At 47.5% G+C, this 13,806-nt stretch overlaps 1 protein-coding gene across 1 annotated transcript in view; it reads left to right on the top strand.

The window, feature by feature from the left end:
- Window positions 1-11,300, top strand: part of Vps33a (VPS33A core subunit of CORVET and HOPS complexes) — a 27,959-nt gene extending 16,659 nt beyond the window's left edge. Inside the window, exons 8-13 of the mRNA XM_021186781.2 lie at window positions 1,346-1,472; window positions 3,359-3,426; window positions 4,606-4,743; window positions 6,126-6,263; window positions 8,334-8,502; window positions 9,099-11,300. Coding sequence (XP_021042440.1) covers window positions 1,346-1,472; window positions 3,359-3,426; window positions 4,606-4,743; window positions 6,126-6,263; window positions 8,334-8,502; window positions 9,099-9,280 — 822 coding nt within the window. The 3' untranslated portion in view covers window positions 9,281-11,300. The remainder of the gene's footprint in view (window positions 1-1,345; window positions 1,473-3,358; window positions 3,427-4,605; window positions 4,744-6,125; window positions 6,264-8,333; window positions 8,503-9,098) is intronic.
- Window positions 11,301-13,806: the final 2,506 nt, after the last annotated feature.

Here is a 13,806-nt window from a genome sequence, read left to right as displayed (position 1 = left end):
GAGAGAGAGAGAGAGAGAGAGAGAGAGAGAGAGAGAGAGAGACCCCAAGGCCCCACTCAGGCTAGGTCAGTGCTGTACTGCCACACTGTATGCTCAGCCACATTAAAGTATATCTTGTATAAGTGTATGGTGTGTTCCTATATAAGCTGTAAGTGCTCTGCTGCTTGCAGAGCCAGTAGTCAGTGCCCGGCCATCATTCGCCCTCGTTCCCTTGGTACAGTGAGGCGTCTCACTGAACCCCATCCTAGATCCTCCTGTCTACACCCTGCACAGGGCTGGCCTTGTACCCAATGCTTGGGCGTGTACAGCAACATTCTTCCCTGCTGAGCCTTCCAACCGCAAGCCTGGTGGGGTTTAGTTTGTTCTTTTGTCTCTGTGATAGGATCTTACTGTGTAGCCCACACTGGCCTTGAACTCTAGTTCTTCCTGCCCTGGTCTCCCAAGTGTTGGCATCATACATGTGCACCCTACACCCAGCTCTCCTCCTCCTCCTCCTCCTCCTCTTCCTCTTCCTCCTCCTCCTCTTCCTCTTCCTCCTCCTCTTCCTCTTCCTCCTGCTCTTCTCCCTCTTCTTCTTCTTTTTTTTAAAATTAAAGTCAAAGTCTCTCTACATGGCCTTGGCTGGCTGCCCTGGAACTCATCATGTAGAACAGGCTGGCCTCAAACTCATAGAGATCCTCCTGCCTTTGCAGTGGATCCCCAGTGTTGGGATTAAAGGCCTGTGCTACCACATCTCTCTCTCTCTCTCTCTCTCTCTCTCTCTCTCTCAAAACATAAAAAGTTTGTTTGTTTTTTTTTTGTAGCTTGTGATTTTTTTGAGTCAGAGTCTCAAAGTGTGACTCTGGCTGTCTGGGAACATTCTGTATAGACTAGGTTGGCCTCAGGCTCACAGAGATCTGCCTGTCTTTGCCTCCAAACTGTTGGAGAGAGTTTGTGTTAGGTACCTAACTCTGCCTTTCATTAATACTCAGATGCACACAAAATATATAAAGTATGAATCAGTGTGCACAAAGAGAGTGTAATAGGCATTCTCTCTCTGAAGATGCTCTGTGTAGACCACACACACACTGTCAGCTTCCAGGGTGATTTTACCTTTTTTTTAACTTACTTGTAAAAAAACACATACATACTCTCTATATGAATATATATATATTCCTGCATATTTGTGTGTGTGCGTGCATGGAGAAGAAAGCATTGCAGGGGTTCTCCCCTCCCACCCTGTGGGTCCCAGTACGGGCGACACCATCTTACTTTTCTCTTTGTGTTCCCCCTGCATGATGGTATTGGTGAAATACCCTGTGAGATGTTCCCCCACCTCACAGCCCTGCCTCCTGTTCTGTTCCAGGAGCGACACAACGCTAAGACTGTTGGTGAGATCAAGCAGTTCGTGTCCCAGCTACCCCACATGCAGGCAGCCAGGGGATCGCTCGCCAACCACACCTCAATTGCAGAGTTGATCAAAGACGTCACCAGTGAGTATCCTTTGTTGTCGTCAGCTGTGGTGTGTGTGTTTGTTTTATTGTTTTGGTGTTAGGGATCAGACTGTAACTGTGAAGCAAGTGCTTGACCCTCCAACCACCCCGAGCTGGTTCCATTCTAGCATCGTGCATGGGTCCCAGTGCTAGTAAGCATGTGGATTTCATTAGGTAGGGGCTCGTGGAGCCAGATTGGCCTTAGACTTGATGTACAGGTCTGGCATGAACTCCTGATCCCCTTACCTGTACCTCCCCAGTGATGGGGTGACAAGAGTGTGAATGTCACAGGAACCTGTGCCTGGGGTAGAAAGAGCCTGGTGGTTAAGAGCACTTTCTGTTCTCTGCAGCAGCAGGCAGCTCACAGCTGCCTCTGACCCCACTGCAGGGGTCCATCCCAAACAGACACACTGAGGTACGCGTGGATAACAGTTAAATCTTTTAAAAATGTTACACTGTGACTAACTCAGGTGATTATTCATCTTAAGGTAAGCTATCTAGAATAATAGAAAAACACTCATCCAAAAGGTTCCCTGGTAATGATAAGAAACAGTTCGTGGCTTTTGGTAATTTTTTCTATGTGAAGGATTATTTAATTAAAACTATGTGATGTCCTGGGATTTTATTGGGACTCTAGTTTTGGTCCCCTTGAGAACCATGCAGAGACTTGTAATACTAGACAGCATTTGGGAGACAGAGGCAGAAAAGCCATAAGTTCAAGGACAGCTTGAGCTACGTTGTGAGCCTCAAAGAAGAAAATGAACTGAGAAAAAGCTCCGACAGTAGAGGGCTTATCTCATGTGGCAGGCAGCATGTGCCTGTAGTACCAGTGCTGAGCATTGAAGGCCAGAGGATCCCAAATTCAATGTCATTTTCAGCTTATATATCATGAGTTCAGGGCCAGTCCCCAGAAACAACCTAAACTGAATATGGTGGCCACACCTTTAATCCTGGTAGTCAGGAAGCAGAGGTGGATCTCTGTGAGTTTGATGACAGCCTGGTCTACATAGAGTATTCAGGCTAGCCAGGGCTACACAGAAACCTTGTCTCAGGTAACCACCTAACAAACAAAATACACAAAGCAGAGCGAAAGCCAGGAGCCATTCTGGAGAGATGGCTCCGTGTTATAAGTTAGGACTGCGTTCTCCTGCTTTCTCAACTCTTTAACTTCATCTCCAGGGGATCTGAAGACCTCATATGACTTTCCTTGGTATTCATATTCTTGAGCACACACACACTTAATTGGGAAGTCAAAAGACAAGGGCAGGCTGGGCTACTCTATGAGATCCTGTCTTTAAAAAAAAAAAAAAGCCAGGCGGTGGTGGCGCACGCCTTTAATCCCAGCACTCGGGAGGCAGAGGCAGGCAGATTTCTGAGTTCGAGGCCAGCCTGGTCTACAAAGTGAGTTCCAGGACAGCCAGGGATACACAGAGAAACCCTGTCTCGAAAAACCAAAAAAAAAAAAGAATAAAAACTTCCTACAGAATTGTCACAAAGAACTTCACAGGATGCATAGTAACCTAAATGTGAGTCCATTTGACTCAGGGATGTAGAAGCTGGGGCGCTTGTTCAGTACCGAGTGTCAGGAGTATGCTTGGAATCTTAGACCAGTGTTGGGAAGTTAGACCTTCGTCTCCTGGTGACAGAGGTGGCAGTTGACATGAGGCCGTGCTCTGGAAAAGTGAGTGCTCCCGCCAAGTCCTGACCTGGAAGGAGCAGCATACAGTGGAGCACTCAGTGCTCTGGCGCTGCCTGCTTGTTCCCGAGCCTCTACCTTTGGGGTTTGTGTGCCTCGTTTCCTGCTCCTGCCCACGAGTGGAAGCATCGGGCTCACACCAACTGACCCTGTTGAATTTCTAAGTTAAGCATTTGTGGTTACATTTTAGCTTCTGAAGACTTCTTTGATAAGTTGACAGTGGAGCAGGAGTTCATGTCCGGGATAGACACTGATAAGGTATGTGGGGCCGAGCCAGGTAATTGGTCCATTGTGGTGTTGTCTGTGTTGTTGTTGAGACAGAAACTCACCGTGGAGCCCTGGTTGGCCTAGAACTTGATACATAAATCAGTCTGCTCTTGAACTCCGAGAGCCTCTTGTCCCTCTGTCTCCTGAGTGCTCAGACTGAGGGGGGAGCATCATCTCATCTGACCCTCAGTCCATTGTTTTGGTTTCCATGTATGCACTGTGTGTGTGTGTGTGTGTGTGTGTGTGTGTGTGTGTGTGTTTGGGCTGGGGGTGTAGGTCATTGATAAGAGAGCATCTTTCTGACATATCAAGAAATCTTGGGTTCAGACCCAGTACTCCCTCCAAAATAAACAACAACAACAACACACACACAAACACACACACCAACCAGCTGGGTGTGGTGGTGTATGTTTGCAATCCTAGCACTTGAGAGATGGAAGCATTTAAGGCTAGCTTTGGCTACATAGCAAGTTTGAGGCCATCCTGGGTTACAGGAGACCCTATCTCAAAACACAGAACCCCAGGTGACTTGCGTCTTTTGTTTGTTTTTGTTTAATCTGTTAGGTAATTTCTTCAAAAGTATGTCATTATTAAAAATAGTTAACTGGGGCTAGAGAGATGTTTCAGCAGTTAAGAGCACTGACTGCTCTACCAGAGTCCCGAGTTCAAACCCCAGCAACCACATGGTGGCTCACAACCATCTGTAATGGAATCTGATGCCCTCTTCTGGTGTGTCTGAAGACAACTATAGTGTACTCACATACATACAATAAATATATATATATTTTAAAAGCAAAACAAAGTGAATTGTTCAGTTTGCAAAGGTTCCTATTTTTAAACAGCATTCCTGTCACTTTATGCAAGGTAAATCAGTGGTATGCTTTGGGTAGGCCGAGGCAGGTAGACCCCGGACCCTTGGCAGCCACTGAGCCGCTTGTCTGTCTAAGAGGCAATGAGTCTGAGCAGGACATTTGCCGGCCCTCAGTGTCACTGCCACTTTATGATGGTGTGTGTCAGGTCGGGGCATAGTGATGAGGGGGACAAAACTCAGCAGGTAGGAAATGAGAAAATGAGCCATTCTCCCACATAGCCTTGGGGCAAATACAAGAGGCATCCAATTATTTGAAGTCCTTCCTTGGACTAGTTAGTCTGTTCATATTTCATTTCTAGGTCAACAATTACATCGAGGACTGTATTGCCCAAAAGCATCCCCTCATCAAGGTGCTGAGACTGGTCTGCCTCCAGTCCGTGTGCAACAGTGGGCTCAAGCAGAAGGTTCTGGACTACTACAGAAGGGAAATCCTCCAGGTAGCAGTCCAGCTTGTTCTGTTTGCTGAGAAGGGGAGGGTCCTTTTCACAGCTGGGCTTTTAGTGTGAATCTTGTTTTGTTTTTAAAACCTGTTTGGCCGGGAGGTGATGTCATACTCCTTTAACCCAAGCACTCAGGAGGCAGAGGCAGGGGGATCTCTGTGAGTTCCAGGCCAGCCTGGTCTACAGAGCAAGTTCCAGGACAACTGAAGTAACACAGAGAAAAACCCCATCTTGAACAACAATAAAAATAAAAATAAAATTTGTCGTAACTTGGCGGCATGCCACACACAAGCACTTGGGAGGCAAACCAGGCTGGTCTCTGCGAGTTGCTCACTGAGACCCTGTCTGAGAGACAATCCTATTTGAATGTCTCAGGCAGTGTTTGTTTGCTATTATCAGTCACTGCTCAATATTTGGTTCTTTTAAATCCATTTTGTTTTCATCTGTTTGAGTTACACAAATGACAGAGGTTTTCATAGGATTCTGGGAGTGCAGGAGTACACGGACCAGCCAGCATTTCCCAGCCTCAGATGCACCCAGCTGCACAGATTGGTTCTCTTCCTTCCTACTCCCATTTACTTTTGTGCACAAGATGCTTATGTGCACAGATGTCAGAATCAGTATGTGCTTAAGGTTATTGTGGCTGAATGCAGACCAAGGTCTGTTCTCACTGGCTGTGACCTTGGCCAATCAGTCAACATTTCTGTCAAATGGATGTAATAATAGCTACCTCATGCAGTCTAAGGGTAGCTGACTTCATGATTGTAAAGCCACTGAGGGAGGGGTTCCACGGGCCTCAGCTAATACTTGTTTCTTTTTAAAAACAGAAATAAAAATCGATGTACATTATTTTGTTATTAACTATCTTTGTTTTTTGGTTTTTTGGTTTTGTTTTTGTTTTTGTTTTTTCGAGACAGGGTTTCCCTGTGTAGCCATGGCTGTCCTGGAACTCAACTCTGTAGACCAGGCTGACCTCCAACTCAGAAATCTGCCTGCCTCTGCCTCCCAGGTGCTGGGATTCAAGGTGTGTGCCACCACGCCCCAGCTGCTGTCTTTATTCTTAAGTGTGTTTAGAGGTTGCGGATAGGCCTTTTGAGAGCTAAGTATGTACTATATATAGATGATTTCTTTAATGCTCAGGTTGGGTTATAAGCACTGACTTAAGTAAAAGTCTTAAATCAGGCTTGAAACAGAACAGGTTGATACGGGTGGGCAGGAGTCTCAGCGAGAGTGCCCTCTGCCCCGTTCCCTGCACTCTCCACACTTGCTGACGAGCCCTGGGGTACAAACCACATTGATTTGTTGGAGTGCTCATCTTTGGACGTCTGCAGGAACCCTTTTCCTGACCTAACATCTCTACCAAATGCCTTCTCCTTCAGACCTATGGCTATGAGCACATACTGACCTTGAACAACCTGGAGAAGGCCGGCCTGCTCAAGGCTCAGACAGGGGGCAGAAACAATTACCCAACAATCAGGAAAACACTGCGTCTCTGGATGGATGATGTCAATGAACAAGTAAGATGTGTTTCTGCGTTCCATCTGGCTAGTTCACTTCGACAGCAAGCACACCTTATTCTGTACATTTGCCCTATTTCCTAAGTACCTTTCCACATTATTTTGGTGTGTGCATGTGTGTGAAACTTGCAGGAGTTGGTTCCTTCTTTCTACCGTGTCAGTTCTGGGGCTTGAACTCAGCCTGCCAAGCTTGGCAGCAAGCCCCCTTACTCCTTTAGCCGTCTTTCCAGCTCTTTGCTTTCTAAAAATCATCTCTGTGCTTCTGCGAAGCAATGCATGTGTGTTGTATCTATCAGATCAGCAGCAGGCAGAGTGTTCTCAGCTTGGTCATTTAAGATTAATAAAAATGTGAGCAGAGCAGACTAGCAAGAGGTGATTCGGTGTGGAGCGTTCTCCAACTGTTGTCACTCAGTTCTGGCCCACAGTTGATCATAGTTGAGAAGCTGTGGCAGTGGGGGCTCGAGGGAGCCAGGCCTATCCCACCCAACTGGGGACAGAGAGATGATGCACCTTAAGTGCGTGCTGGCACACACATCTCTGTCTTCACACTTCTTAACCAAGGAACCCTTCCCACAGGAGCAGGTCTCCCACCTCAGTTAACGTACTCAGTCATGCTCAGAGGCCTACTGCAATTAACACCCTTCACAGCAGCTGAGCCTGACGGGCAGATAATAGGAGTTATTAGAGAAGCTTGTCATGAGCCAGAGAGATCTGTGCAGCTGACGGCTTCTGGCCTCGTGTGTCACAGACCAGGGCTAGACAAGACAAGCCTCACGCTGCTCTTCATTCTCTAGTTGTCCATGGGACCTCCCATTGCCCCAGCCCAAACACAAGTCATGTGAGTGCTGCCACAGGCCCCTGGGAGAAGTGTGGGGACACGAGGAACAGCCAGCACATGGGAACCAGCCCCAGCCAGCCGTGCTCCAGGAAGGGGAGCAGCTCCTGCCACAGTTTCCCTGGTCCTCACAGAGGCAACCTTATGGCCAGGTTTTAGTCCCTCCAGGAGGCATGTAGGCCTCCAGTTACTCATAGGCTGTTTTCTTCTTGGTCTGCAGAGCTTCTCTTGGCTTTCCATCCATCACTAGTGTGATGCTACGAAGTATGTATGTTACATAGTCAGTGGGTTAGCTCAGTACTATTCTGATCTTCCTCTCCTCAAACCCACCTCCTGCCCAGCAAGGGCTCCTAAGAGCTGTCCTGGTGCCCTATCCTGATTCTTTTTCATTGCTACATAGTGACTGTTTTTGTTTGTTTATTGGTCCAAGAAATTAAAAACCCAGGATTCACACATACTAAACATGCAATCCTGTGTGTTTAGCAGAGGATGGGGTGAGTCTTACTGTAGCCCAGGCTAGCCTCCAACTCCCTATATAGCAAGTGACCTTGAATTCCTGATCCCTCAGTCTCCCAAGTGCACACCTGTAATCCCAGCACTCTGGAAGCCAAGGCAGGAGCATCATAAGTTTGAGACTGACCTAAACTCCATAGTGAGATCCTGTTTCAACCAAACAAATGAAGAAAGTGATGCCAGGCTACAGAGAAGGTTTGGTGGCTGAGAGCATCTGCTGCACCTCCAGGGGATGCTGCCTCAGTTCCCAGCACCCATGTCATGTGGTCCATAAGCTCCTGTCAGCCCAGCGCCCTCTGCATTCTTACATGCACACACACGCAAACAGATACATGCTGTACCCTTAAATAAAAGTAAACTTGAAAAAGAAAAAGTGCGGGCTGGTGCTGCTCAGGGGTAAGAGCACCCGACTGCTCTTCCGAAGGTCCGGAGTTCAAATCCCAGCAACCACATGGTGGCTCACAACCATTGTAACAAGATCTGACGCCCTCTTCTGGAGAGTCTGAAGACAGCTACAGCGTACTTACATATAATAAATAAATAAATAAATCTTAAAAAGAAAAAAAAAAAGAAAAAAAATTTAAAAAAAAGAAAAAAGAAAAAGAAAAAGTGCAGCCCTGGATGCTAAGGGTAAAGAGGTGGATTGGAGCAAGGCGTATTTTGAGTTTCTGTCTCCCATAATCTAACTTCAGTCCTGTATCATCTTCTTTAACTGTTGACAGAACCCCACAGACATATCCTACGTGTACAGCGGTTACGCTCCACTCAGCGTGCGACTGGCTCAGCTCCTTTCCCGGCCAGGCTGGCGGAGCATCGAGGAGGTTCTCCGCATTCTCCCAGGGCCCCACTTTGAAGAAAGGCAGCCACTGCCCACTGGGCTGCAGAAGAAACGTAAGTTCCACTGTCCATCCACAGTCAGCATGCTGCTCAGGGGCCTTAGGCTGTGCACTTACTTGCCTTGTAAAGACATCTGGAACATGACGTGGTTGCTAGTGTCCATCGTAAGCCCGGAGCTATGCTTGTCCTTATGACCGGCAGCCTGCACTCTGCACTGGGATCTCAGGGCTCAGGGAGTTAGCAGCCTGCACTCTCTGCACTAAGATTTCAGGGCTTAGGGAGTTAAGATCACAGTTGGCGTTCTGATTGGGGTGTGTGTGTGTGTGTGTGTGTGTGTGTGTGTGTGTGTGTGTGTGTATCCGTGTACAGGCATGAGAGGATGGAGACTTATATGTGTGGTGTATCCGTGTGCATCTGCCGTAGCTGAGTTTCAGATGTTGTGAGCTACCTGCTGTGGGTGGAGTTACAGGCGTTGTGAGCTGCCTGTTGTGGGTGCTGGGAAATTAAATTCAGCCCCTCTGCAAGAACAATATACATTCTTAGCCACTGAGCCATCTCTCCAGCCCCTTTATATACTTTTAAATGAAAAAAAAAATGTTTGAGAGGCAGCAGTATTACATGTATTTGATTCTGAAATGTTGACATTTTAGGCCAGCCAGGAGAAAACAGAGTCACACTGGTATTTTTCCTTGGGGGCGTCACCTTTGCGGAAATAGCTGCCCTGCGCTTTCTGTCCCAGCTGGAAGACGGAGGCACCGAGTATGTCATTGCCACCACTAAACTGATGAATGGAAACAGCTGGATAGAAGCTCTCATGGAAAAGCCTTTCTAGAGTTTCTGGGGAGAATGTCAGGTCACCACACAATGAGCTGCCTCGATGGACGTTTGCCCCAAGGATGTAGGGCCAGGAACAGGAGGACGGAAGCTGTGGGCGCATGTTCCATCCTGCTTCTCTCTGCTCTAAATCCTGAAGAAGGGATGAGCAACCTGGATGAAGAGATGATGAGCTGGGCATGGTAGAAATACTCCTATAATCCCTCCATTTAAGAGACAGAGGCAGGAGGATTGCTGCAAGCTTGAGGACAACCTGGGCTCCATAGTGAGTTCCAGGCCAAAGCTCTCCCTTCTAAAAATAAAGGAGATCCTGTTTTGGAATTTTTAAGCCTCAAGTCTTCATCTTCTGGAAATGGTTAAGACTATGGGTCTGGTAGCCCCATCAGCCACATGACTGCACAGGCATTAAAAGCAGAGCCGAGGGGATGAATAGGAAAAGAGAAGCAGAATTCTGACCACTGACGACGTCCCATGCCCAGGACTGTGGTTTTGTGTTGAGTTCGAAGCCAGTGTTGTCCAGCTCATGCACTTTCCTGCAGAGCACATTTGTGTCTCCAGTCTCTACCAAGTTATTCCTAAAGTGAGCTTTGAACTAAGAGGCTCAAAGGGCTTCTCAGCATAATGACGCTTGTGCTCTCTGCGTTAGCTGTGACTTTGCAGTTCTCTGCCCAGAAGGGACTGATAAAGAGTAAGCTGAGGGCCAGGCAGCCTCTTCCAGCTAACCGTCCAAAGGCACTTCTGAGCATGCATGCTGGTAACTCCAGGACTCACCAGTGTAGGCGGGCGCTCCTGCCGGGACTTCCGTTTTCCTCCATGTCCTCTGTGAGCAGTTCTGTTCTTTCAGGATCATACAGCTCTGTCTCCGTGGTAACTGCCACACACACCTCTCTAGTCCTCTGGCTGTACTCGACGCCACACATCCCCTTTCCCTAAAAATACTCAGGTGGTCAGTGCACTGCGGTCAGTGTCAGTCACAAAGGACAAGTGCCACCAGTGCTGCAGGGGGTGTGGCACAGCCGGAAGCAGGAGCAGGCATGTTGGTGCCAGTGCCGGCCTCCTGATATCTCAGCATCGAAGGAGTTAAGAGCACCAAGTGGGGGGACCACGTTAATGGCTTTCCTGTCATCACTCAAGTCTCCAGAAAAGCTGGCCTGTCTCAGCTGGTCCTGCACAGGTGCAGTTTCTATGGTTAATAGTTTTCTCCTCGCTTTTCTCATGTAGAGTCAGGAACAATATACTGCACACTATAAATGACCAGAGTTGTGTATTTAAAAGAAAAAAACCTAGGAATGAAGGATGGCAAAGATGATGCTTGTTTCTCATGGCATTAATTCAGCCTTGATATTCATTATGGGGAGTGTCAGGCGGTGTGGGGGGCATTCCCAAATGGGAAATCTTCTTGACTTAGAAAACTTTGTCAGATTCTTGTTACTCCTGGGAGACTAGTTTTACCTTTGAGCCCCAGCAATGGATAGTCTTAGCTGCCAGGGACTGCAGTCCACCGTGTCCTCAGTGTTTTCCACTCTAGGGCTTCAGGGCAAGTCTGTCCACGTCTCCTTGGCGTGGGTGTTTCTCCAGTGAACCTCAGTTGTAACCTCATGTGTCTGCATTTGTTTCTATATTTGCTTTCTCAGAGCATAGGAGGTCAACTCCTAAAAATGTACCCAGCAGAAAGCCTTCCTGAAAACCACACACTTGCATCCTCTGTCTTCACACACATTATGCCCTGTGATGTAAGTCCCCTTAGTACTCAAAGCTGCCTTTGTCTCTTAAGAGTGTGCTCTGAGAAAGGCTGTGGGAACGGAAGGCTTATTCTTAGACAGGGTGGTTTGTTTACCCCATGTCTGGACTTGTCCTAAGTTTGAAGACTATTCTGTTGCACTGACTGTCCTGATTAAAGACGTCTCTGTAGATGCTATTTTTTGTCTCAATTTACACAGTCTTTCATCGCCTTAAATCTAAGAACTGGGTACTCTAATGGATTGATAGAGACCAAGAAAGACATGTCAAGGGAAGATTAAATCAGGATGTGTGTCAAGAACCAGGAAGGCCTCCATGTGAGCTCTGTTCATCTCTGCTTGCACTAGAGATGGGTTGTGATTATCAGGGCGTGCTGGTCTGCTTTGTTCTCTGTTGGACATAGAAGGTAGCTACAAGGACACAGTGGTGCATCTTTACCGCCACCATCAGGAGCTAAGGCAGCTGGGCTAAGCAGTGAGGCCTTGTACAAGAAAACTATGGGGGGGGGGGGTGTTTAGCTGTGGTGGCCTGCTGCTCAGCATGCTCACAGCCTAGGCTTAGTCCTCAGCAACACATGGAGACCCTCGTAGGCTCTGCTGGCCTGACCCTACGAGGGAGTGTTTGTGTTCTGCAGACTTGAGTTCCAGCAAAAATACTACATCTGTGGTCGAGTCAAGGTCTTCCTGTGCCGCCCAGACTGGCCTGGAGTTAAGTCCTTCTGCTTCAGACTACTAATCCTTCTCTCATATACTACATCCCAACCATGGTTCCCCTCCCCACGTTCGCCCTACCTCCCTCTCCTCCCCTCTGCCCCTTTCCACCTGCCTCAACTTCCCTCAGAAAAAAAGCCGGTCTCCCAGAGACATCAACCAAACACGGCATAACAAGCTACAATAAGACCAGGCACACACCATCACCACATCAAGGCAGAACAAGGCAGTCCAGCAGGAAGAGGAAGGTCCGCTGCGTAGGCAAGAGAGTTAGGAACAGTCTCTGCTCCCGCTCCTAGGATTCTTATAAGAGCACCAAGCTACTCAGCTGTAGCATGTACGCGGGGACTTAGTCAGACCCTGCAGGCTTCATGATCTCGTGCTGTGCCAACCCCTCAGGCTCCTCCAGTCCTTTCTCCCCCTCCTCTAAAGAATGCCCAAGCACCTCCTAATGGATGTGTGGCTGAAGGACTCTGCACCTGCTTCAGACAGCTGCTAGATGAAATTTCTCTCATTTCTTTGGTGATAATTCTGCTAGGCTCAAATCTCAGAACACTCTGCAAGCAGGGCAAACTGTAGGTTGAAGGTTTTGTGGCTGGGTTGGTGTCTCCGTTGCTCCACTTGAGGGCTTGCCTAGTTACAGAAGATGGCTGTTTCAGGCTCCATGTTCCCCATCACCAGGAGTCTTTGCTAGGGTTACTCTTGTAGAGTCCATTGGTTTCCACCTCGCCCCTGAAATGTCCCCTAATTCCAGTCATTTTTCCCAGTATTTTTTCTCTTCCTCCCCCTGCCCCTGATCCCTCCTGTTCCCAACCCCCCAACCCCTCATGCCCCATAATCCACCCAAGAAATCTATTCTATTTCCCCTTTCCAGGGAGATCCATGTGCCCCCAACCCCCATCCCTCCTCGTTGCTTAGTCTCTCAGGGTCTGTTGACTATAACTTTTACAGTTAATAACTTTACAGCTAATTTTTCAGTTATAAGTTAAGTACATACCATGGTTGTCTTTCTGGGTCTGGGTCACCTCACTCAGGATGGTTTCATTCTAGCTCCATCCATTTGCCTGCAAATTTGATGATGTCATTGTTTTTTTCTAGCAGCTGAACAGTACCCTAGTGTATAGATGTACCACACTTTCTTTATCCATCCTTCAGTTGAGGGGCATCCGGGCTATTTCCAGTTCCTGACTGTTATAAATAAAACTGCTATGAACATAGTCGAGCAAGTGTCCCTTTGATAGGATGGAGTGTCCTTTGGGTATTTGTCCAGGAATGGCAGAGTTGGGTCTTGTGGTAGATTGATTTCCAATTTTTTGAGAAACCGTATTGACTTCCTAAGTGCCTTACAGGTTTGCACTCCCACCAGCAGTGGAGGAGTGCTCCCCTTGCTCCTCGTCCTCGCCAGCAGGAGCTGTCACTTGTGTTTTTGATCATAGCCATTCTGAAAGGTGTAAGATGGACTCTCAGAGTCATTTCGATTTGCATTTCCCTGATGGCCAAAGATGCTGAACATTTCTTTAATGCCCAGAAAATTTGAAACAGCAAAATGAACTAAGTATCTGAAGCAAAGGGAAGAGGGTCTACAGAAAGAGAAAATAAAGCGGGGATACAGACAAAGTGTTGTCTCTAGGTTGTAAGTGGTACTTTCAGATCTGATGCATAGAGGATACCTAGTCAGACCGTGGAAGCAGAGGGCAGTATGGGAATATTCTCATCATTGATAGATGGATTACTGTGAGTTTTATGCCATATTGTAGTATTTATGTAGTGTGTGTACATGTATAGTATGTTTGTATATATGTACACATACACACACACATACTGATACACACTTCACACTTGTAGAACCTAGAGGACAGCTTTCAGAGAGTTGGTTCTCTCCTTCCACCATGTGGGTCCTGAGGATTGAATTCAGGTCGTCAGGCTTGGTGGTGGGCTCCTTTACCTGCTGAGCCATCTCGTTAGCTCCCGTGTCCTGTTTCTTAGCTTCAGTTCATCTATTGCTATAAAATCCCCCAGCTTGCAGGTTTGCAGATGCTATGAAGTATAAGACAGAACCGCCTTGAGGGATCGA

Source organism: Mus pahari, chromosome 23 (assembly GCF_900095145.1).
Source record: "Mus pahari chromosome 23, PAHARI_EIJ_v1.1, whole genome shotgun sequence".
Taxonomy (NCBI): Eukaryota; Metazoa; Chordata; class Mammalia; order Rodentia; family Muridae; genus Mus; species Mus pahari.
This window is presented reverse-complemented; position numbering and strand designations above follow the sequence as displayed.